We start from the raw sequence: 26,321 nt of genomic DNA on the forward strand, positions 1-26,321 counted from the left end.
TTGCCTGTTCGTTCCGCCTCTCTGGGGGCCGTATTCCCAGACCCGCTCCTGTATCCCTCTGCAGTGTCGGTCTCCTCCGTACACTCAGTTCCAGTCTGAACTCTCTCCTGTCCTTTACCTGTTTTGCCTCTATGTCCGTTCCCTTCCTTTTTCTGCAGAGTCTGAACTCGTACCTAACTCCTGCTTATTGTCTCTGCAAGTACTGTGTGAGTATCTGGCTCTGTCTTTCCCTTCCTGTCTGTTCCGTGTGAACAGAGCCCTGTCCTCCCTGCTCAGCCTTGTCAGCACTCTAGCTGTGCTTGCCTGTAACCCTCTGCCTGTATTGTTCCTGAGTCCCGGTGTGTACTGCGTCCTATCCCGCCTGTGTTCCTACCTGCTAGTGCCTCCCTGTCTGCACTCTAGCTGTGCTTGCCTTTACCCCCCTGCCTGCATACCCGCCTGCCTGCATACCAGTCTGTGTGCCAGCCTACCAGCCTGTTCCTGTATTCCCTGTGTGGGTCAACAGCCGTGTCCGGGGTCTGTCCTGGAGTAGCACCTGGTCCCTCTGCTCGGTTCCTCCTTGGTGCACTGGCGTCGTATGCCGTCGTGCGACCCTGGTCGGATCGGGTGAATACTTATTCACGCCCCTCCAGGCATTCACTCTCCGGCACGGTCCAGTGGAATCACTACCAATCCCACGCACACGCCGCTTAGCCCGGGCGTGTGCATAACAGCATGCTCAGGCCATGGTTCCCGTTGAGCCCCACGGCCTTCGCTCTCTGAGAAGTTTTCCAGCGAATACATGCATTAAAATAAAATAAATAAATTTTTTTCCCCCTTTAGCTGAGTTCCAGGCGAGTTACGCACCCGTCCAGATGGATCTATCAGCCCTCGTTCCTGCGGATCCGCCACGTTACTATGGGGATCCAAGACAGTGTCGTGCATTTGTGGAGCAATGCATGCTACACTTTAAGGCCTACCCTCTCTATTTTCCTTCCGATTGGGCTAAAGTGGCCTTTATGATTGACTACCTAGCGGGTGATGCCTTGAAATGGGTCACCCCCCTATGGGAAGCATGGGATCCTGTCATCCTTGACCTGCAGGCCTTCCTGGTGGCCTTTCGTATGGTCTTCGAGGACCCTAACTCTGAAGCCCCTGTTGAAGCTTCACTTCCCAATATCCCGGAGCAGCCCCGACGGGTAATGTGTGTGGGTAGCGCAATAGTCCTCCAGCCCAATGAGACTACTGCCCACCCAGAATCCTCACAGGGTGACTACGCTTTCCGGAATACTTCTCTCAACCTCAAGAGGCAGCCCAGACGTGCTAGACGTAGAGGCAAGCCGTCACGCCAGGGTCTGTCCTCCTTGAGACCTCCTGACCCCAACCTTGAAGTCCCTACTGAAGCTTCATCTCCCTGTATCCCGGAGAAACCCCAATGGGTAATGTGCGTGGGTAGTGCACCAGTTCTCCTGGCCGAAGAGACTTCTGCCCATCCAGACTCCACACAGGAGAACTTCCTGCACCCGGCATCAGATGCTTCTTTCTCTTTAACCGGTGTGCATGTCCAAGGATGCTCCAAAGCTGTGGTTACCTCAGAGTCTGTGCACCTCTACTACCTGGCGGAGGATCCCCTGTTGCCTCCTGAACCCTCCGGGATACCACTCGATGACAAATGGAGAGAGACTTCTCTACACCCGGTACTCAATACTTTGTCCGCTTCGTCCTGTGAGCCTGACAATGGGTACCCCAAAGTGGTAGTTACCTCCGAGTCTCTACACCCCTCCGACCAGGCGGAGGATCTCCAGTTGTCTCCTGAACCCTTCGGGGTGCTACCTGGTAGCGAAAGGACAGAGACTCTCCTATACTCTGTACCTGATACCTCGCTCGCTTCGTCCAGTGAGTCCAACTTAGTGTACTCCGAAGCAGAGGTTACTCCTGAGTCTCTACACCCCTCCGACCAGGCGGAGGACCTCCAGTTGTGTTCAGAATCCTTCGGGGTGCCACCTGGTGGTGAATGGACAGAGACTTTCCTATATCCTGGATCTGATACCTCGCTTGCTTCGTCCAGTGAGTCCGACCTAGTGTACTCTGAAGCAGAGGTTACCCGTGAGTCTCTACACCCCTCTGACCAGGCGGAGGACCGCCAGCTGTCTCCAGAACCCTTCGGGGTGCCACCTGGTGGTGAATGGACAGAGACTTTCCTATACTCGGTACCCGATACCTCGCCTGCTTCCTCCAGTGAGTCCGACCTAGTGTACTCTGAAGCAGTTGTTTTCTCTGAGCCTCTGCACTCTTCTGACCCGGCGGAGGACCTCCAGTTGTTTCCTGAATCCTCCGGGATACCACCAGATAACAAAGAGACAGTGACTTTTCCTCATTATGTACGTGATAACCCGTCTATTTCTTCCTGTGAGCTTGACAAGATGTACCTCGAAGCAGAGATTACCCTTAAGTCTCTGTCCCCCTCCAACCCAGTGAACGACTGGCCCTCGAATTCCCTGCGGAAGATTCTGGCAGGCCTGAAGAAGAGGGGGCGTAAGGGGGGAGGTACTGTGACATACCTGGCGGCGTCCTTGCATGGTGGTCCATCTCCCACTGTGCAAGAGGGCGCACTTGATCTCCTGTCCAGAATGTCTCTCTGGCTTCCCTCCATGCTGTCTGTTTGTGTCTGTTTCTGCTGCTTAAGGGCGGCGCCCGATCACTTCCTGCCTTTTGTACCTGCTGTGGGTCACACCCCTTGTGCGTCCTCAGCCTATTGCTGTCTGTCACTTGGTATATAGCTCAGCAGCTCCCTTCTATCCCCGCCTGAGCATAGTGTTTCCTTCAGTGTGTGCTTGCACTCTGAAGGTGCCAGGTCCCGTCTCTTGTCTCCTGCTTTTTGTATCAGTTCCCGTGTCTGAACTGAGTCCTGTATGTCTCCTGCTTTGCGGTATCAGCTCCCGTGTCTGAACTGAGTCCTGTATGTCTCCTGCTTTGCGGTATCAGCTCCCGTGTCTGAACTGAGTCCTGTATGTCTCCTGCTTTGCGGTTTCAGCTCCCGTGTCTGAACTGACTCCTTTCTGTGTTCTCTTGTCTGTCCTGTCTGAACACGCTCCTAGCCTGTTCCTCTCGCCTTCTAGTGGCCGATTTCCTAGACCCGCTCCTGTGTCTGGTCTGTCCTGTCTGAACACGCTCCTTGCCTGTTCGTTCCGCCTTCTAGTGGCCGATTTCCTAGACCCGCTCCTGCGTCTGGTCTGTCCTGTCTGAACACGCTCCTTGCCTGTTCGTTCCGCCTCTCTGGGGGCCGTATTCCCAGACCCGCTCCTGTATCCCTCTGCAGTGTCGGTCTCCTCCGTACACTCAGTTCCAGTCTGAACTCTCTCCTGTCCTTTACCTGTTTTGCCTCTATGTCCGTTCCCTTCCTTTTTCTGCAGAGTCTGAACTCGTACCTAACTCCTGCTTATTGTCTCTGCAAGTACTGTGTGAGTATCTGGCTCTGTCTTTCCCTTCCTGTCTGTTCCGTGTGAACAGAGCCCTGTCCTCCCTGCTCAGCCTTGTCGGCACTCTAGCTGTGCTTGCCTGTAACCCTCTGCCTGTATTGTTCCTGAGTCCCGGTGTGTACTGGGTCCTATCCCGCCTGTGTTCCTACCTGCTAGTGCCTCCCTGTCTGCACTCTAGCTGTGCTTGCCTTTACCCCCCTGCCTGCATACCCGCCTGCCTGCATACCAGTCTGTGTGCCAGCCTACCAGCCTGTTCCTGTATTCCCTGTGTGGGTCAACAGCCGTGTCCGGGGTCTGTCCTGGAGTAGCACCTGGTCCCTCTGCTCGGTTCCTCCTTGGTGCACTGGCGTCGTATGCCGTCGTGCGACCCTGGTCGGATCGGGTGAATACTTAGTCACGCCCCTCCAGGCATTCACTCTCCGGCACGGTCCAGTGGAATCACTACCAATCCCACGCACACGCCGCTTAGCCCGGGCGTGTGCATAACAGGTATTCTGTTTGGGAATTCTCTTTTGTGACTTATTAATGGAAATAGAACTCTACAGAATTATGACATTGTGAAAAAAAAATCAAGAACAAAAACTGTCATCTCAGTAATGGAAGCGAATGTCAGAGTCAGAGGAGGTTAAGGTGAGGAGGACACCGGATTCTAAATATACATGGAAGTTATTTTTGGAAGAGGGTATACTGCATAGTAAATCAAGAGCGTTGTCAGATATAGTTTTCTGTTGAGACCTCCAAAATGATTGCACATTAAGGCAATCTAAACAAGTAGATACTAATAAAAAAAAATTGTAAATCATTTTCAAAGCATGGCTTATGTTGCAAAATGTTATTCATTAATAAGTAAGACTGTGAGAAGCAATATAAAACTGTCAATCTTTAAATAGCTATATCCCCCTGATATAATCATGTTGTAACATTTGTAGAATTTTGGAATTTCAGTCTATCCCGTTTTATGTTCTTTGTCGCATATCTAAGTCTCACATTCTGAACTAATTTAAAATCCCTGTTGGCAGGTTATTTTTTAAGACTGTTCCATCTATCCCTAAGTCTTTCACAGAAGTGAGATATGAGGCTTTGTGTTATGAAATTTCTTATCTCTGGCTGATTCAATCTAGCTCTGTGCGCGCTTAAGATAGAAGAAACTTGCTGCTATCTCCTCTCTAGATAGTAACGGAGAGAAAATGTAAGTATCTACAAAAAGGATGTGTGATATAAAAAATGTTCCATTATACCCCAGGAGAGCTCACACTCTACAAGAAGAAATCTATTTTTGTTATAAACGGTACTTCCAGAACTAAAAATTTTGAACATAGTAAGGCAAAAAAAAATTAATGGCATAATAGCCAGACCCTCTACAATAACAGTATTTTACCGATAGAGTTAGGATATAGAGGCTTAAAAAAGCTGACTTCAAAGGAGCCCATCATCAAGTTTTGCTGCCCCATATGAGAGCAATATGATGTCGGCATAGACCCTGATTCCAGCAATATATCACTTACTGGGCTTCTAGCTGCAGTTTTGATAAAATCACTGTTTATCTGCTGCAGATCTACGAGTCTATCAATGCTGAGCTCTATAACCTCGCCTACATCACTGATTGGCAGCTTTCCGTGTACACTTTGCATAAGCAGAAAGCTGCCAATCAGTGGTGTGGGTGGGTTATACAGAGATCATGAATATGGAGGACTACATGGCAGCAGGTTTACTAGTCCTCTATTAATAATCTAAGTTTATTTATTTTATACAGCGCCATTAATTTCCATAATGCTTTACAGACATCATTGTCTCTCTCCCCACTGGGGCTTGATGGGATTTGAACCCAGGAATCCAGTATTGCTAGGATTTCCTTTTAACTCCACTTGTCTTAGGCACTGGGATGTAGGAAGGTGAGCTATGTGGAGATATGTGCCAGAGTGGAGCTCACACAGAACTTTGTCACAGGGTGATTTTTCTATAAAATTATATAAAACTATGAAGATTGAATGCTTTGTGACATTCCCTTTAAAGGGGTTGAGCAGCTTAAAACAGTATCTTTAGATGTGCAGGGGAAAGTCAGCTCACCTGAAGAACACAGGAATCCAATTGCAACATGTAATACAGCAAGATCCGAGGAGAGACAAAAATCCAGCAAAAGGATCATTAACGCAATGGCTAAAGACTATCTAAAATGTGTATTCTTTTTCTATGGTGTTAGATTGATTGTTTTCTACATTATTGTTAACATGTTCCAATAAAAGTAAGTTTTAGGGATCCATTTGCTGGATTTTTGGCTCTCCTCATATTTTTAGATATGTTTTAAATTGGAATATATGCAACTATTCATTTACTGTACTTTCATAATCAAATGTCAATTGACATCACACTGCAAGCATCGTCTCAGGAGAGAGCTTTGTGTGTCTGTACATAAACAGTGCTGTCTGGTCTTCTATTAAAAGTCTGCAGCTGCTGTCAAGATTCTCCGGTGTCGGCAGTGAGAGCAGGGCATACCGCCGGCCACATACCGACTAGACATGCATAGGAGAGCTCAATACAGGTGAATTGAGTGAGACTGTGCATGTCTAGTCGGAATGTGGCTGGAACTAATTTAAAATCCCTGTTGGCAGGTTATTTTTTAAGACTGTTCCATCTATCCCTAAGTCTTTCACAGAAGTGAGATATGAGGCTTTGTGTTATGAAATTTCTTATCTCTGGCTGATTCAATCTAGCTCTGTGCGCGCTTAAGATAGAAGAAACTTGCTGCTATCTCCTCTCTAGATAGTAACGGAGAGAAAATGTAAGTATCTACAAAAAGGATGTGTGATATAAAAAATGTTCCATTATACCCCAGGAGAGCTCACACTCTACAAGAAGAAATCTATTTTTGTTATAAACGGTACTTCCAGAACTAAAAATTTTGAACATAGTAAGGCAAAAAAAAATTAATGGCATAATAGCCAGACCCTCTACAATAACAGTATTTTACCGATAGAGTTAGGATATAGAGGCTTAAAAAAGCTGACTTCAAAGGAGCCCATCATCAAGTTTTGCTGCCCCATATGAGAGCAATATGATGTCGGCATAGACCCTGATTCCAGCAATATATCACTTACTGGGCTTCTAGCTGCAGTTTTGATAAAATCACTGTTTATCTGCTGCAGATCTACGAGTCTATCAATGCTGAGCTCTATAACCTCGCCTACATCACTGATTGGCAGCTTTCCGTGTACACTTTGCATAAGCAGAAAGCTGCCAATCAGTGGTGTGGGTGGGTTATACAGAGATCATGAATATGGAGGACTACATGGCAGCAGGTTTACTAGTCCTCTATTAATAATCTAAGTTTATTTATTTTATACAGCGCCATTAATTTCCATAATGCTTTACAGACATCATTGTCTCTCTCCCCACTGGGGCTTGATGGGATTTGAACCCAGGAATCCAGTATTGCTAGGATTTCCTTTTAACTCCACTTGTCTTAGGCACTGGGATGTAGGAAGGTGAGCTATGTGGAGATATGTGCCAGAGTGGAGCTCACACAGAACTTTGTCACAGGGTGATTTTTCTATAAAATTATATAAAACTATGAAGATTGAATGCTTTGTGACATTCCCTTTAAAGGGGTTGAGCAGCTTAAAACAGTATCTTTAGATGTGCAGGGGAAAGTCAGCTCACCTGAAGAACACAGGAATCCAATTGCAACATGTAATACAGCAAGATCCGAGGAGAGACAAAAATCCAGCAAAAGGATCATTAACGCAATGGCTAAAGACTATCTAAAATGTGTATTCTTTTTCTATGGTGTTGGATTGATTGTTTTCTACATTATTGTTAACATGTTCCAATAAAAGTAAGTTTTAGGGATCCATTTGCTGGATTTTTGGCTCTCCTCATATTTTTAGATATGTTTTAAATTGGAATATATGCAACTATTCATTTACTGTACTTTCATAATCAAATGTCAATTGACATCACACTGCAAGCATCGTCTCAGGAGAGAGCTTTGTGTGTCTGTACATAAACAGTGCTGTCTGGTCTTCTATTAAAAGTCTGCAGCTGCTGTCAAGATTCTCCGGTGTCGGCAGTGAGAGCAGGGCATACCGCCGGCCACATACCGACTAGACATGCATAGGAGAGCTCAATACAGGTGAATTGAGTGAGACTGTGCATGTCTAGTCGGAATGTGGCTGGAAGTATGCATTTCGCGTACTTGCAATCATGTGACTACCCGCTCTCACCACTGACACCAGAGAATCCTGGCAGCATGCGGTCACATGACTGCAGACTTTTAATAGTGGTTGTCTAACTGGCCACTTTTAATAGCTAAATTAGTCCTCTTCTCTGTCTATGAATCAGTCATAACACAAAAATCCCCCTGACATTGCAGTTTCATAAGTTCAGTCTTTGTGGTCTAATTCTAAGCTACGCATGGCACTTTGAATTTGTGCTCAAAACTTTTTCTAAATGTTATGGAATTCTTATTTATTGCTATCCAATTAGAATATGGATGAACACAATAGAATAATGAGATTCTGATAGTTAGATACCAAATAATAGTTGGAACCCTAGAAATAAGATTTAAAAAAAACTAAAGGTCTAGAAAACCAATTTAAACTGTGAGATTCTGTTCACATCAGCGTTTCTTAATTTCGTTATTCTCCATCATAGGAGCAGATGAGCAACATTAATCTCTTCTAACCGTGGCCAAGTTTGTTTATGAGCTTAGGCTTAATCTTCTTCCAAGTGGCATAAGTATTTTTATTTTTATTTTTCCACTTGTTGTTTGTCAGGCGAGTTGCAGTTTTGAAAGGATAGTATACTGAAAAACAGGGAAAAAATTAAAAGTGAAGGGAATTAATGTAAAATACCCATTTCCACCATTGTTTTTTGATTTTGCTTTTATGGTGTTCAATGTGTGGTAATGTTGAGGGAGGGCAGTAATGACCCTTCACGGTTGACCAAGTGAGTGTCAAATTATTATGCTACAAGGTTGATTGCGCAGTCCAATAAAAAACCAGACGGAGGCAAAGCTTTGTATGGGGGGATTCAAGAATCTCTAACCCAGTTTCTTTCTACTTAGAATTTTATATTGTTTCGAGTTTATTAATATCCAATCACCTTCAGCCATACTACAAGCTTGAACCAATGTTAGTACAATTATTACTTAAATACACATATGGTCATATTATTGTTAGTTCGGTGCATGGTGGAAAGTTACAAGGTTGTACATCCCGGCTCAGACTAGCTAGATAACAGGAGCTGGGTGTCTCATAGAATGTTCCTGAGAGAAAAGGTTAGTGTCGGAAAGTTGCATGTTAATCAAGAGGAAAGAAGGAAAGAATGTATGTTATGCAAAGAGTATAATAACATGATTTTGAAGCAAGCAGACAAAATGGAGTTGCCATAGCATGAATATCAATATGTCCTTTACATTTCCCCCCTAAAAATTATGTTATTATCAACAATAGAGGTGCTTTCCCAGGGTCATGGTTTGAGCCTGAGGGACATTGGTCTTCACCCAATTAGTGCCCTTGTTACCAATTAAGGCTGTCACGGCATGTCCATCCCCCCTTGTCCGTTGATATAATCATAAAGCTCTGATATTCAGATGTGAAGTTGGTCGGGGCAAGCGGGTAAAGGTCATCATTCCCTTGCCATCCAGGTCCTCAATGCTGGTTACATCTGGGAGGTCCGTGTATAGTAGCACTGGATGTTGGTTGACAGCGTTCTCCTTGCTCTCTGATGATTGGCAGGTTTTCCTCATGCAAATTGGGATACAAGAAAAGACTAGTTTTAGTAAAACATATATTAACAAGATGCAAGCAGCAATATGCAACACTCCTTGTAATATTCCAGCAATCCATCAACCAATCCATTTAAACCAATTAGCAGGATTTAAAAAGGAAAATGTATCAGACCACCAACTGTCTTTGGTCAATTCATTATGTTTGTTATATTCTTCCCTGAGTTTCCTAATGTCTTCCATTTTAGTCTTTAACCGTATGGTAGAGTCGGGGTCAATATAGTGACAACAGGCTGGGCCTATAACTTGACACATCCCTCCTTGAGCTGCTGTCAAATAGTCCAGCACTAAAGTATGTTGATTAGCTACTATAATAAGTTGATTCTGCTCCGCAACAGTAGTATTAATTACTTCCAATACACTCCAGATCTGGTCATCTAAGTAATCAGTGACTTCCACTAATTTGTCCCACATTTGTGTAACCATAGGGTAGAGGAAGACAGTACTGGCTATCTTATTGGGTATACTCATTTGTACCAAATGAGGTCTTCCTGATGGGCGTAGGGTGTTGTCCTTGGCACGTTTATAGATGGTATGGAGAGGGATGGCTCTAAAATCTACTTTACTATGGGGAATAAGATAAGTGGGTGGAGTTAGCCGGGCCAACGTACAAGTCCCCCCTACTCCAACTGGGAGCCATTTGTACGCATTATTCCCACAGACCCAATATGTGGCTGATGGCAGATCCCATAAAGCAGAGTGCTGTAATACTAATTTATGTACCAAATCGATAAAAACGGTGTTATTTGATAACATACACCATGAAGGCATTTGCCCCAAGGGGCTACAATATCCAACATCCGGATCATGTTGGATCACTAGGCTTATATTCAGAAAATTCATGTTTTACTGCTGTTGGGGTCATCAGGAGCACTTGGTATGGTCCGTCATACAATGGTTCTAGTCCGTGTTTCCGAACATGCCTCTTCACATATACATAATCACCAGGCTTGGGGGGTATGACAACCTTCTGCATCAGCTGGATCTGGAGTAGAAGATGATACTAACACATGAGTGTTAGTTAAGGCTTTGGCAAGCTGAATCACATATTGCCCAACATGATCTGTTTTTTCTGATAATTGTTGTGGAGTAAATCGAGCTATAGCTGGTTGTGACCCAAATAGTATCTCATAGGGTGACAGTTTGTGTTTCCCTATGGGGGTGGTGCGTATGTGATATAGTGCAATGGGAAGGAGCTCAGGCCACTGGGCCGTAGTCTCCTGCATCATTTTGGTCAATTGCCTTTTCAGTGTGCCATTCAATCTCTCCACCTTGCCACTTGACTGTGGATGGTAAGGAGTATGGAGCGCCACTGTTGATCTGATCATGGTAAGTATTTCTTGATATACGCATGTGGAAAAGGCTGGTCCTTGATCACTTTCGATAACTTCTGGGACTCCATACCGGCAAACAACTTCAGAGACCAGCTTCTTGGCAGTGGTAAGGTTGCAGCCTCTACCAATGTATCTTCAGTTGTGATAGCATATCCAGTATGAAACCTGCCAGAGGTGTCAACATATCTGGATTCATCCGTATATAACGTAAGTTCTGGATCATCCAAGGGTACTTCCCCCACTTAAACAAGTGGAGTTGACTCAGCAGTAATTTGTTCCTGACAATCATGTGGTGGAGCCTCTTTCCCCTCTCCTTCAGGTGCTGGTAGCAGGGTGGCCGGGTTGATGGTCGTGCACCGATGTAATTTCACATTTTCTGGCAAAATCAACGAACACTGCAGCCGCAGGTGTCTCTGTGTGGACAGATGTTTAGGTTGCTGTAAAGCCAAAACAGCCGCAATATCGTGTGGAGCATAAATGTGAGTCTCATGTCCAAGGATGATGTCCGCCGTTTTTTCAAGTAACTGCTGTGTGGCGTGAACCGCTTGTAGACAGCTGGGGGAGGCCCTGGCTACCGGGTCCAGATGCGCTGAGTAATAACCAACTGGGCGCTGATTTGTACAGTGTCTCTGCATGAGTACCCCGGCTGCATGCCCTCCCGTCTCAGAGACATACAAATGGAAAGGTTGAGCACAGTCCGAATTTCCAAGGGCAGGGGCTGTCATTATCCTTGATTTTAGTTGCTCAAAGGCTTGTTGCAGCTGTTCTTGTTGGTCCTTGTTGTTTACATCAGCCAGAGTGTCTTCTTTTAGCGCATCATATAGGGGTTGCATCAGACGTGAGGTGTCTGGGATCCATTGTCTGCAATATGTACATAGTCCAAGGAACTGTTGCCGCTCTATGGGATCTTTTGGGAATGGTAGTAAGTAGCTGGCCGTCTTTCTTTCTTCTGTGAGATGTCCGGCACCCTGAGTAAGGCAGTGGCCTAAGAAAACCACTTGACCGAGGCAAAACTGAAGTTTCGAGGCTGAAACTCGACAATTCAGTTTTGCTAGATGCTTGAGGAGGCTAACACTGGCCCTGATGGACATTTGCTCGTGAGTCTCGTGGGCCGGGCATCCTATTTCTGGATTGATCAGCCAACTTATCCTGAGCCCATATTTTAAGGGCTTGACAGAAGTCAACCCCACTCTCATACGTATTGGCGTCTAATGCTCTGTCACACACTGATCATGATGATCTTCCTCATACACATTCTGGGTGTAGTGTGTATTGCGGCCTGTATTCCGGGTGTGCCAAGATGGCCGCCACCAGAAGGAAGCACACTACAGGAATGGTGTGTTCCACTAGGAAACAGCACACCCACTGACATCTGGTCAGAGGCCGGAGGTGATGCAATGGGTGTAGTAACATGGCCACTGCAGGATGAGGATGGGGCACTAGGAGTGGCTTGGGTAGTAGCGAGGGGTGGGCCTCTTGGACGGGGTGCGTGACATGCAACACAATAATCTGCTAACAATGGATTCTGCTGACCACAATTAGTACAGGTCAATTTCCCCCCCCCCCCCCCCGTCCGCCATTATCGGGCGGTGGCTGGAGAGCAGTATCTTTGTAATAGACATAACATGGCATCTTTCCCTTATTGTCTGTATTTTCTTCCTCCACCCACCCTTCTTTGACAAATTCTCTGCTGTTCTATACCAAGCCAAAGCTGTTTGTAACAATCCTTTATCTTTTAGCTTGCCCTTTTTCTTCTTCATAATTAACCGGCCCTTATCTGGTAGCTCGCATATTTTAGTTAACTGTTTAAGTTTCTGCACATACTTTTTCTCTTCTTTCGATAAACTCAGCGCAGCCTTTTTTTCACATCAGCTTCATCTTGTAGCACAAAACAGCCAATCTTTGTTACAGCGCTAGATAATTCTCCCTTCTTGACATAAAGATAATTGAAATAACCAGGCTTCATCTCCTCCTCTATTTCAACATACCCCTCACCACAAATCTCATGTGCAACTTTCCTAAACTTCTCAGCGTCTTCCAACAATCCACAGTCAACTAATCTACCCCTTTTCTGCCGGATGCCTTCATCCCACAATGTATGCTGAAGTCTCCCTTCCACGGGAAAGTTTAACACCTTAAACACTTTTGGTGCATTCCTAAATGACCTTTTCCCTCTCATCCGACCATGATAGTCATCACATCCTCTCCCTCCTGTGGGGGAGACAGTCTCTTTCTGCTCCACAGAAACATTGATTAAACACTGCACTGCTGCCTTTTGACTGACAAAAGATCCTTGATTTGTGCACAGTACGAGTCCGGCCGGCCTCAGCTGCTGTTCCACTGACTTCACCCCTCCCGTCGGGGGAGTCACGTACGGCTCAGATGAAAAGAGGAGAGCTCTCGTCCGCAGCTCTCCGTACACAAGATATAGTTATATCTGTGTGCGTGTCCTACCCAATATTCGATCACCTGCCGTGACTGAACCTAACAGTGTTCAGTCTCCTAAGGATCTTTGTCAGAAGTTAAGGAAGATTCATACAATATTCACTTGTCAATCCGAGGTGGTATTGTTTTAAAAGTTATCAATATCAGACCCCTAATGGGACTACACCCCTATAATCTCACCTCTGACTATATCCAACCAGGAGATATTGCAAACAACCACGCACCACATGGAAACCACGCCAAACGGTCAGTATCACTAGTAAAGAACTCGTGCACGTACCGTGGCTTTTGTAGTGGATGATCAGTCCCAATTCCAGTGGGGGAGGTCGAAAGCAAGTCTCTCTTTGTGGACGTCCAGGGGTGGTGGGGCGTCCCTGGTTAGGGATCCGAGTCATGGCACCAAGCTGTTGAGGGAGGGCAGTAATGACCCTTCACGGTTGACCAAGTGAGTGTCAAATTATTATGTTACAAGGTTGATTGCGCAATCCAATAGAAAACCAGACGGAGGCAAAGCTCTGTATGGGGGGATTCAAGAATCTGTAACCCTGTTTATTTCTACTTAGCATTTTATATTGTTTTGAGTTTATTAATATCCAATCACCTTCAGCCATACTACAAGCTTGAACCAATGTTAGTACAATTATTATGGAAATACACACATGGTCATATTCGTTAGTTCGGTGCATGGTGGAAAGGTACAAGGTTGTACATCCCGGCTCAGACTAGCTAGATAACAGGAGCAGGGTGTCTCATAGAATGTTCCTGAGAGAAAAGGTTAGTGTGGGAAAGTTGCATGTGAATCAAGAGGAAAGAAGGAAAGAATGTATGTTATGCAAAGAGTATAATAACATGATTTTGAAGCAAGCAGACAAAATGGAGTTGCCATAGCATGATTATCAATATGTCCTTTACAGTAAAAGTAACTTAGCAACATAATTCTCCACTCCTGGTGAGTCTGGGTTAGTATAAGCATATCCTAAGTCACATTGCATGACTCATTAAAGGGTCGATTTTGCCTAGTAGGATTGCTGCTTCCAATAGGTGGCGCTATAATAGTTCAAGTCCTCTTTACTCTGAAGAGGCAATTTGCATATATCAGCATATCGAAATTGTCCAATTTTCATCTACAAAAATTTTATAATTTTCATTTGTACGGTGGTCAGTATGCAATCTGTTTGGCATCTATATGGCATCGGGTTTTTTTATCACAAGTTATTAAAGGCGCACTCCAATCAACATTTTTATCCTCATATAATTGCTCATTATGCCCTTTTATCCTGCTAATTCTTACATTTTACATTAGGTCTATGACATCACATGATTAAAAACTGACTTGCATGGCTCATCAGTCACTGCAAAAGTCCCTGGCAGGGGAGTGGAAAGAGCAGCTGGGTCAGGAGTTGAAAAGGAGGTTGATAAATGCAGGGACACAAGACTTCCTGTTTCTACATAGAGCATAGAAAGAGAAGAATTAGCCATGTAGAAAGGCAAAATGAGCAATTGTAAGTACACAGTGCTATATAATATGACTGCAATATATTAAGAGGATAAACATCTTTGATGGGAATGCTTCTTTAACATTTACAAGACCAAATACGAACTATCATGTATCTGTAAAAACAGATGCTATACGGATTATCTGTATGTTTTTTTTTTTTTTTTCTGAGTATCGATAGACTTAAATAGGCAAGTTTCATCTGACATATGAATGAAATTTGTACATGTTGTGATTTTTTTAACATGCAAAATCAATCTTTGAAAAAAAAACGCTCATCTGAGCAGCTGAATTGAATTGAATTGGTCCTAGCCAATTTGTTATCGGACAGTACTTGGACCAAAAATAAATTAAATAGTTTGTTTTTTTTCATGGCGGGCTGACATTTTTATTGATACCAGTTTGCTGTACCTACGGACATATTTTATTGCATTCTTCATGAAGGTGTGGCAAAAAAAAAACACAATTGTGGTGTTTTCAATTGATGTGGAGAAGCGACTATGCTGTGCTGACATCTCAAAGAATGATAATGTCTGGATAAGGATTTAGAAACAGAAATGTGGTTTAATCACTACACTACACGTTTCGAAGTCCAACTGAATTCTTCATCAAGTATTCATATATCTTGATCATATTATATAGCACTGTGTATTTACAATTGCTCATTTTGCCTTTCTACACAGCCAATTCTAATTCCTGATGAAGAATTCATGTAGTCAATGTATTCTGTATAAGTTAATTAATTTTATATTTTGATGGATCGAACGTTTAAGTATGTTTCAATACCAAATATGCTTTTGCAATGGGAAAAATAAGGACAATTCTAATTTTTTTATATATTTTTTACATTATTTTTTAATCCTTGTCCTGGGGACAGCCGGGGAATCACACAGATATCCCACCGTTGCCAACAATTTGTCAAGGAACAGCCAGGGGATCACACCATTGCCATGAGGCCACGGCTGCTTTCGCTACTGGGCAGGTTATTGTGCACTTCCCAGTGAATTTATAGTATATACACATCCAGTTCCAATGCATATATCTACTTTGGTACTGTAACTGCCAAGCTCCGCAATAACCCAAGAAAAATTAGCTGCCACCACCAATCGTTTATACACTCGTGACTGGTAACATATGACTTCATGATGCTTCCGGGGTGCGGTTTACAGTGCAAGAGGAACAAAGCTATTACTAATTTTATATATTTAATCTGAAAAGTAGGTAGCGCTTATGAAAATTTGCAAAATATATTACAAAAGGGGACAAGATAATACAGTATATACAATTACATAAAATAAAAAGACATTGAAAAAGGAGAAAACATGAGTATAAAGGCATAAAAGTCATTATTTTATTTCATGAAAATTACATAAAATTTATATAGTATGACATCACAAAGAGGGGGTATAAAGTGCAAGGTACCGGGTATAGTAAAGACACATGGGCGATGGGCCAAAAATATATCTCCATATGGATATTAATGGTGGGTGTGGGATATTATGTCATGGGAATTACCACTTCTGATAAGCTGCTTTAGCCAATTAAAGCCCTAGCGAGCTGAAGTATACGGGCAATCCCATATCACACATCACCTTTCCCTAATTCAAACATGGGTAACACTCACCAAGAGATAAGAATTGTAGAGCCCTCAGACCACTGTGACCATAGTGAGATTGCGGTGATGATAACAACACGCCCCGACATGCGTTTCGCCTATCTTTCTCAAGAGGCGCATGTCAGCAAGCGCCAGAAGGACCTTCTTTGAATACGCCCATTAGTGATCATGTGACTGCGAGTCAGGGAATAGCCCACTGGAGGCAAGCGGCGCGTGCGCCCGGAGTCACGCCCCCCCGCCGCATGAGCCCAGGCCGTCATGCCCCAGGCGCGCCCCCGCGAGCGCGTCAAATGACGCGCTCACAGGAATGCGCCAGGGACAGAGAGATGGTGGGGCCCGGGCACGGAGGAGTGGAGGACCGCGGTGCACGTGCACAACCCCCAGAGGTGGGTGATAGTGACATAAGCCACTGCAAATCCCAATATCAGGGAAAGAGCAAGATGATAAAAAGGGGGGCAGCCCCCAGTATAATACACTTAGGCACTCAAAAATGAGGAGTACATGGTACGGATGCATGCGCGCACATGCAGCAAGTACATGAGCACATACGAATCAGCACCACATACAATAAGAAATAATAACATAGGACACCCCCATAGGTATCAGGTGTGCACTAATCGGACAAAAAAACAATAAAAATATATGTTATGAAGTCAGCAGTGTCCAGTAGAATAAACAATTGAAAATGGCTCAGAGAGGAGTGCTCCGATTAAAATGGTGACGTCCTACAGCAAGCTCAGTCTATCAGTACTGAACAATGATTATAATTCAGAACCTGTTTTTATTAGGTAGAAGTCACTTCCACATACCTTGCCCCAGATGGGGCTGGCCAATGAGATGAGGCTAAGTCCCAAAATATTATGGGATCCCCGATCTTCAGGATATCTGACAATCTGGAGGTCTCTGTCGGATATTAATGCCATATTTCCAATCATGATTTTAACTTTCTGTAGATAGGAAACATGGAATATATATCATTATCCATCTGGCTGATATTTATTTGGGGCTAATGCGCAGACCACATAAGTGATGCAAGTAAATGCATTATGTTCACCACGACGCCGAACCAAAAATATGTCTCCCATAACTAAAGGACCAACGCCTGTCACAAAAAAAACAATATTCATAACTGGAATTCGGTTCCAAAGAGTCTGCTTGTAGTTCTTTTGAACATAGGAAGCACAGGTGCTAAAAGTGTCTCATCCTAGTCTTTGCAGCCTTTGGTATAGACTTCATGTGTGCGCTCCATCGTATAAACCGCTTCAATTACCTGTTCACAGCAGGAGATCAGAACTTAACATGGGTCATGTGGAGTGTTTAGCGTGCTAGCTCTTTTTCCCTTCAGATTATGGTGAAGCCATGCTTCAATATTCAATATAAGGGTGACACATCCCCTCTCAAGAAATTGGTCCCCTCATGAGGACTTCAACCTGTGATCTTTTCATCACTTGTTTTATACACTGCAATAACACAGTAGTGTATTATATAGAAAAAATGACAGTCCCTTATGAATCTTAGCCTTTAGCTGGGCTTCACAGGAGGACTAAGGTGGCAGTGATGGAGTCCTTTAACAGTCTTCTGGCTACCATGACAACCCATCCTCAACCCACAATTACATTCTCTACATGCCATTGTCAATGATTGACAGTGACATTTAAATGGTAATACACCAGAGATCAGAACAAGCACCGGTTGCTGCTGTTATAGCAGATTCCAGCTGTGTAACACAACCGGCATATGTTGGGTATAGTGTGGGCTCAGCTCTAACGCGTGCTCCAAACATGTCGACCCAACATAAGACATTCTATTACATCCTATGCTAAGAAGGGGTTAATAGAAGTGCCAAAATGGACCCCATTGATCATAATAGGGTCCATCAGCTTTCCATAATGATGTCAGTCCCTTTAACCAACAAAATAGTGTGTCACTTTTTATGGGATCTGCGATGGACACAGATGTGAACAGAGCCTAATGTCTACCTCTTATAGGAGCTAATACAAACATTATAACATGATGTTAGTAATAAGTTTTGAATGTGTTTTCTTTCAACAATTGAATTTTTATACCTCACTTAAAAAGCAGTTTACAAATCAAGTTAGAGCCAGGGCAAGGCAGCCCTCATTTCTGTGGCCAGCATCCTTGGACCCAGCAACTTGGGCCTAGTAAGCAAAAGAAGTGTCCAGAATGCCAGGCTGAAGATGTTGGCTGCAGAAATGAAGATTGCTATAATCCGGCTGCCACAGAGGAACATACTGGACGCCAGACCAGAGCAGCACCGATCTTTTTCTCAAATTTGTAGTGAAACAATTTTTGTGCTAGAAAAGAAATGTTTAGTTGAAATTTTTAGTTTAATTTTAAGCAAATTGAACTTCACATCCAACAGGGTTTTGCTTGGCTAGTGATCTATATAGAATACATTTTTAGAAATATACCTTTGCTTGTGTCACATATATTATTTAAAGGTAATAAAAAAAAACATTGATGTTCATATCTAGCAAGGAAGCCTTTTATCACAGGGCCCTCGGGCAAGTTCAAGACAATCTCCTGTATATAAACTGATTGTATCTTCAGCTGTTGGTATGTCAGGTATAGTTCAATGTGAAATAGCTTTATGCTTCAATGACTGTGCACAGTAACTGCAAAATACTTGCTCCCTTGTTCAGCTTCCAGCTCAGATCAACCGACATTTGTTCCCATTTGTCTCCATTTATGTAACTCTAATTCCAGATGATAGACACTTCGTGTTGCTTTTTTTTTTCATTTTAACAAATTGTCTTACTTTTGCTTGAGTACATTAGATTTTTTTTACTAAAAGGAGTGTCTCGGGTATTTTTGCTTTATTTTGATTTATTAGATTTACATATGTAAAAGAGAAATTATTTTTAGAGGGTTGCCCAGGATTAGAAAAACATAGCTGCTTTCATCCAGAAATAGTGCCATACTTATCCAGCTCCTTTGAAGTGAATAGGGGTCAGGAACAACTTGTACCACACACACTTTGTGGATAGATGTGGTGCTGTTGTAGGAAGAAAGAAAATATATTTTTCCCACCGCCATATTAAAAATACATACTTTATTCCTGTATTATTTGTGTAAAACATGGCTGAGTTTGTTTTATGTATGGCTGCAATGAACCAATTGGCATGGAAATGTCATAAACCTTTCCAGTCTCCAGGAAGTGATAGAATACAACTTCCTCCAACAGAGAAAAGAAAGATGATGCATGCAGAGCATTACCTCGGTCTATAGTGTTGATATCTTGCCTTATTCAGGCCTCCAAGCAGAACAGCAAAGCTGTCATAAAACTCCAGTTCTTGGATAACTCTGTCCCAGTCTACACTGCAAAGTTAAATAGTGCGCTTTATGCAACAGAAAATGTCCTTAAATTGCCCTAGTGCTGAGTGTAAGCATCAGAATAATTCATATATATATATATATATATATATATATATGTATATGTATGTAAGAAAAAATTATAGAATAGTACAGAATTTTCCCATACTTTGGGCGCTCTAAAGGGAACCTGTCATGTCAAAAAATGCTATTACCCTGCAGATAAGGGGTTAATCACTATGCACCAAGCGGTGACTGAAGCTGCGCTGGCACACCTCTATGACTGAAAGCCAAAGACTGCTGGGAGGAATAAAGTTAATTTCCTCTTGGTAGCCGACTGTAAGTGCAGCAGCCGCATGGCTTTAGAACACTATTACTCTGCAAAATAACCCCATATCTGCAGGTTAATAGTATTTTTCGCATGACAAGTTCCCTTTAATCATGATTTATCTGTGCGTGCTTCATTATTATGTATATTACAGATGTGAAAACATTTTTTTATTTTTGTTTTTCAGGGCAAATTATGACATCAACATCTAAAGGCATCTTTCGACCATTTCTAGTTGTCTGCATCGTGTTGATTTGCTTCACGGTATGTTTACTGATCTATGTCAAACCAACAAACAACTGGATCTCCAGTCCTATAGAATCGGCTAATTCTATGCTAAAAATGAAAAATATTTTCTCCACTAAAAAAGATTATTATAATGATACTATCATTCTTATTTGGGTTTGGCCATTTGGGCAAACATTTGAGTTGCAGTCCTGCGAGGCTCTTTTTAATATCCATGGGTGCCATCTGACTACTGATCGTGCTATCTACAACAAATCCCATGCAGTGCTAATACATCATAGAGATATCAACTGGGATCTTACCAATCTGCCATTGCAAACAAGGCCACCCTTCCAGAAATGGATTTGGATGAACCTCGAATCTCCAACTCATACTCCACAAAAAAGTGGCATTGAACATTTATTTAATCTCACGTTGACCTATCGGCGTGATTCAGACATTCAAGTGCCTTATGGCTTTATGGTCGTAAGCACAAAGCCCTTTGAATTTGAAGTGCCAAGCAAAGATAAATTGGTCTGCTGGGTTGTAAGCAACTGGAATCCAGATCACGTTCGAGTAAAGTACTATAACGAACTCAACAAATACATTGAAATTCTAACCTACGGCCAGGCATTTGGTGAATACTTGAATGACAAAAGCTTGATTCCAACCATCTCTACTTGTAAATTTTACTTGTCCTTTGAAAACTCTATTCACAAAGACTATATAACTGAAAAACTTTACAATGCGCTACTTGCTGGATCTGTGCCCATTGTGCTAGGACCTCCAAGAGAAAACTATGAAAACTACATACCAGCAGATTCTTTTATTCACGTTGAAGACTTTCTCTCTCCGAGAGAGTTGGCAGATTATCTGTTAGTGTTGAACAAAGATACTGAGCGGTACCTGGCATACTTTAACTGGAGGAAACATTACACCGTGAACTTGTCCCATTTCTGGGAATCTCATGCTTGCCTAGCATGTGACCATGTTAAAAGACATCAGGAATACAAATCTGTCAGTAATTTGGAGAAGTGGTTTTGGAACTAAACCCCTTCTATCATATTTGAGCACTTTCTGGGAAGACATTACAACAGTTACTTGCATCAAGATAAAATGTAGTGCTTTGTTTCACCTTTTACTGCTCTGTTGAATGCATAATTTAACATAAACTTTGTCAGACACGAGCATCAGAATCATCATTCCCTGACACTCCATATGTAGCAGCAGTTTCTGTGAATTTCCTTACTAAGTGTTAACCATTTTTACATAACACCTTTTTAAAGAACTGAGTCTCCATATTACTGTATGTAGCAGACTGGGATCCCCATCATTTCCACTCGATTGTCCCGAAATCAAGCTGGAGGTCATACTGGCAGATATCATATGAAGTGGTATATTACAATTGTATATGTATATTGTTGAGGTGGAAGAACTAAACTATTTACTGGGTGAGAAAGCGGAAATGTGTAACTTTACTCTTTAACAGATTTTCCATTTCATTGAAACGCAGTTTTCAGTTCTGACAAGTCATCTTCATCCAAGATCAGCTGAGCCTGCAAGTAACACTTTTAAGCCATTCTCACCCTTGAAACAATCTCACACGTGGTTCTGTATTTAGGAGTCTCACTTTTACGATCATATTGATCTGATGTGCTGCTATGTTTGTTTTAGACTCACACGCTATTTTCAATATTTTTTTTAAATGAAGAATGATCTTTATTTTCTTATAAGTAATTATGAACATCATCACCCTCCTATGTTGTCATTGTGAAAAATGGAAGCATTTTTTGAGGCTAGCCTATGGCAACCAACTGGGCGTAATGGCTCTTTGACAGTCGTGGCATACACTGGATGCCTATGAGAATTTACAAAAGGCATTGCCTTGATGGTATCGTATTTGTCACTTAGACTACCATTGCTTTAATAGGCAAAGTGATGTGATCTACAAGTGTATTATATTGTACAATGAGGAAGCAGTACAGATTTCCGCACAAACCCTGTACTTTGAGTAATGGTGGATAGCAAACACAGAACATTTCTTCCAGTTTATCCTTTGGAGAAAAACATTATTCATTTTCTGATTTAAATTATTATTCTGTATGATGGATTACCATAGAGATTTTAAAGTGGTTTTACTTGATCAGAATATTGAAACCTATTCTTCATATAGGCCATCAATATCCGATCGGTGGGGGTCCGACTCCCTGCCCTCCCTGAATCAGCTATTTGAAGGGGCATTTGGTGAGCGCTGTGGCCTCTTTTTATGTACAGAGCAGAAGCAGGAGTGAAATACACTTTGGGATACTGGGCATTGTGCTCTATATATTGTGCAGTGGCATAATTTGAAGCTTGTGGGCCCCAGTGCAAAATCGTCAATAGGGCCCCCAACTACCACAGGCTTTTAATAGTATTGGTCTTCTCATAGGGCCAAAGAGACCTTTTGGCCCATCTTAGCTCCAGGACCTAAGTTCAACTACAAGCCCCTGCACCCACTAGTTACGCCCCAGGATACTGTGACAACATGGCGTTTGGTGGGTAACTCAGCTGATGTAGTGATTTTTTTAAGTACTATGTTGTTTCTCTATTTGGGACTTTTTTATAACATTTACCCTAATTTGAAATTTTTAATTATGGTGAATTGTGAGATATGATGGATGGATATTTATAATTTGAAGATGTCTTACCAGATAATGCACACTGCCTTATAGGATTTTTAATGTGTGTTTTTAAATTATCTGTCACTTGTGTATTATTTGTTGTTAATTAGGTTTTCTTTTGGGGGGGGCATTCCTTGTATTATTTGAAATGAATTATTGGTGTATGGCGCTATGGTTATTGGTTTACAATGGAGCAGAAGGGGCTACAGTGCTTATCGAATTCTGCGACCACTTCAAACAGCTGATTGGCAATACCCCCACCAATTGGATATTGATAACCTGTCCTAAACATGGGGCATCAATATTGTGAGCCTGAAAAACCCCTACAAATGCTGATGTTTAGTCAATATAAACAATCAGTTGTATGAAATCATTCAGGATTTCTGCAGATAACAGTAAGGCTCATTTACAGATATGCAGGAGCACAGAATAAATGCTATTCTTCATTGCTACTGCTCATTTTGCACTGACGCAGTTTTTTACGTAGATACAGTACATGATAATTTTTGTTGCTTACATATCACATCAATGGTTTAAAAACTGCACACTGGAGGGCTTATATTTCCCCCACAAAATCAGAAGTAATCCCCAGCACTCTTTAAAGACCTGTACACTCCTAATGTCAAAGTATAACAACTGGAACATAAATGTAGATAAAGAGGGCTGTAGGTTTCTCGACATTTTACATAAAATGTGCCTTACTGTTTCTGTGGAGCAGTTCTCATGTCTGTCCTTTACTGTTTTATTTTGCCATAGGCAGATGTCAGCCAGATACGATAGTCACATTGACAACAAAGTCGATAGTTGTAACAGTGAGACAGGTAAAAAGTAGAACGAAACTGGATTTTACCTAGAACAACTTTCTCTTTAAGGTGACTAACTGTACAAGCCTCATCTATAAATTTGGCCAGCAACTGATTCAATATTGCACTATAGCACTATAGGGTTCTACATGATTTGTGAAGCTGCAAAGACAATGAGTAGCTATAACCAGGGCATAAGTATACCTAGTATAGGGGTTGCAGTCACACCCGGGCCATGGAGCCTATTGGAACCTAAAAGTACCTTATACTCTAAAAGATCTGTGATAGTTGGGGGCCCAGTGAGAGATTTTTCATTGAGGCCTACAAGCTTCAGGTTACACCACTGAGGATGATAATGGTGTACCATAGCATAACGATAAGTTCTCTTCACAGCAGTTACTTGTCATATATTCTGACGTCACCATTGTAGCAAACAATTTACTGCCATGGTTACATATCCATGTATTACACATGATTGTGGAGCCAAAGACATAATGGGGAACCATGACACAAGTGACATACATAATTGTATCTACTGACATCTTCACTGTGGTTGGAAATTGGCAACATGTCATCATATGTCCATGTACAACATGTGACCATCCTGCCAAAGCCAGAAATTCATTTTTAGGGCATAATGGGCATTATTCTTAATGCTTTATTCCTGCTATTTTGTTTTATGTGACTTGACTATTTTCCGTCCACAATGTCATTATAACATTCACTTTGATGCAGAACACTTTGCCAAGTCTAAGAGCTGCAGGCTAATCCCAAGTTATGTTCTGCTACTCAACTCTACAAGAGAACTGGGCAACATTATTTTTTTATTCCATATAGCAGATGCAGATTTTAACTAAAGTATTTGTCTACAATATAGGTATAATGGATTACTGAGCAGCTTTACAAGCAAGCGTGCATTAAAGGGTATATGTCCATTCACTATGATAATTCGAACACATTATATATGTACCGTGTAACTTTGATTTGACATCAAATATTTTTCTTTTCATCTATTCACAGTTTTTCCAATTTGAAAACTTCAAAAGTTTTTCTTTTTCTGCATTTCTTTCAGATGTAACCAACTGAATGTTGAAAAAGCACAATTGATTCGCCACATTTGCAGTTAGGGACAAGTCATTTATTTAGTATTTTTACTGTGTTATTATGAAACAGAATGAACTGAACATGAATATGTTGACGAAAAAAAAGATGTTCCTTTGGAAATGTGGTTTTATATAATTTATTTAAGGAAATGTTCTGGATAAATGATTAAGCTACTAAAACACAAAATGGTCATATCTAAAGTACTTGCAGATGAAAAGCAATAGGCTTGCCAGTGAGCACCAATGTAGATATTTTTTTATGTATTCTACCCTAATGCGCAATATGATAGCTGAGACCTGATTGGGTGCTAAGGTATGCAACATGGTCTTGTATATTGAATATTTATATTAACCTATTTATTAGAGTAAAAAGAATCATGCTGCCCTGGTCCTGCATCCAGTCCAGTCCTCCATGGCAGCTGGACTAGTGTAGTTTACACTTTGATATTTGGCATTTCGGCCTGGCATCCTGGGTGTCTCTAGTGTTTACTAGGTCCCGCTGCATCAAGACATCATTGCATGAGGCACATTATGACATCATGTAAGGCCTTTTAACTTGGCCTCATATGACATCGCAGGACCTAGAAAATGCTAAAGGTGTTCAGCATGCCAGCCATAGAAGTTAAGACACCCCAGGTCCAGTGCCATAGAAGACAAGATTAAAGGTTGGACCAGGGCAACACAAATCGTTTTGCTCAACTCTACTATTTATATATGGCTGATAAGTTATCATACTTATCAAGGAAAAATGGAAAAGTAAATCATGTATGTGAGTTCCGCTGATGTCACGTCAAGTTCCGGCTGCAGCGGGGTGTGACCAAGTGACGCGCTCCCCCTGATTGATGGGTTGTGGACGGGGTTTCACCGTACGTCACAGCCCAGCATCCACCGCACGTTGTCCCAACGAATGCTGGGGAGAGGGAAAGCGCACAGTGGATGCTGGGCTGTGACACACGGTGAAACCCCGCCCACAGCCCATCAATCAGGGGGAGCGTGTAACTGGGTCACACCCCGCTGCAGCTGGAACTTGACGTGACATCAGCGGATGTCAGAGCCGGCTGCAGCCGGGGTCACGTGATGTCTGTGAGTAGTCAGCGATAGCGCCGCTCACAGGCAAGAATGACAGTACAAAGTACTTACAAAAAATCTTATTTACACTGTTTACATCAATGGGGCATTCTATATATTAGTTGACAACCTCTTTGATTTTTCCCATGACTCCAAAGGGATTGTACCAAGTTTGGAAGTTATTCCCTATCCATATAAGAGGGGTCCAACCACTGCGACCACCACTGACCACAAGCACCAGGGCTCTGAAAAGCAACTTGTGAATGAGTGGTGGTCGATCATGTGCACCTCCTCTCTATTCTTAATTGGAAGTGCCAAAGACCCGCCAAATTATGAGCTTGGCTATTTCCGGCAGTCTCATTAAGAATGAATGGAGCTGACGTGCACATGATCAACCACCCACTCCATTTATGTTCTAGGGATCCAAACTTGGTACAACCCCTTTAATGTTCCTCTAGAGCAGGACTTCTCAAACTTTTTCTACTCTGGTATCTCACCAACTAAGATAATGCCTCTTCCTCACTTTACTGACCAGTATGATGTCTGGGCCTCACTACCTGATAGAAGTCAATACTTAAATTTAAAAAAGTTCTAAATTTTTCTTATTTTTGTATTTTTAACCTAGTAGTACATTAAAGTAAGTGCAGAATTATGAAGCTAAAGTAAAGA

The 26,321-nt window shown here is 42.4% G+C and overlaps 1 protein-coding gene across 1 annotated transcript in view; it reads left to right on the forward strand.

The window, feature by feature from the left end:
• Window positions 1-25,493, forward strand: part of FUT9 (fucosyltransferase 9) — a 321,966-nt gene extending 296,473 nt beyond the window's left edge. The window contains exon 3 of the mRNA XM_073675728.1: window positions 19,981-25,493. Coding sequence (XP_073531829.1) covers window positions 19,989-21,068 — 1,080 coding nt within the window. The 5' untranslated portion in view covers window positions 19,981-19,988 and the 3' untranslated portion in view covers window positions 21,069-25,493. The remainder of the gene's footprint in view (window positions 1-19,980) is intronic.
• The last annotated feature ends 828 nt before the right edge of the window (window positions 25,494-26,321 follow it).

Source organism: Phyllobates terribilis, unplaced genomic scaffold (genome assembly GCF_046119375.1).
Source record: "Phyllobates terribilis strain yellow unplaced genomic scaffold, ASM4611937v1 Scaffold_3__8_contigs__length_932513732, whole genome shotgun sequence".
Classification (NCBI taxonomy): Eukaryota; Metazoa; Chordata; class Amphibia; order Anura; family Dendrobatidae; genus Phyllobates; species Phyllobates terribilis.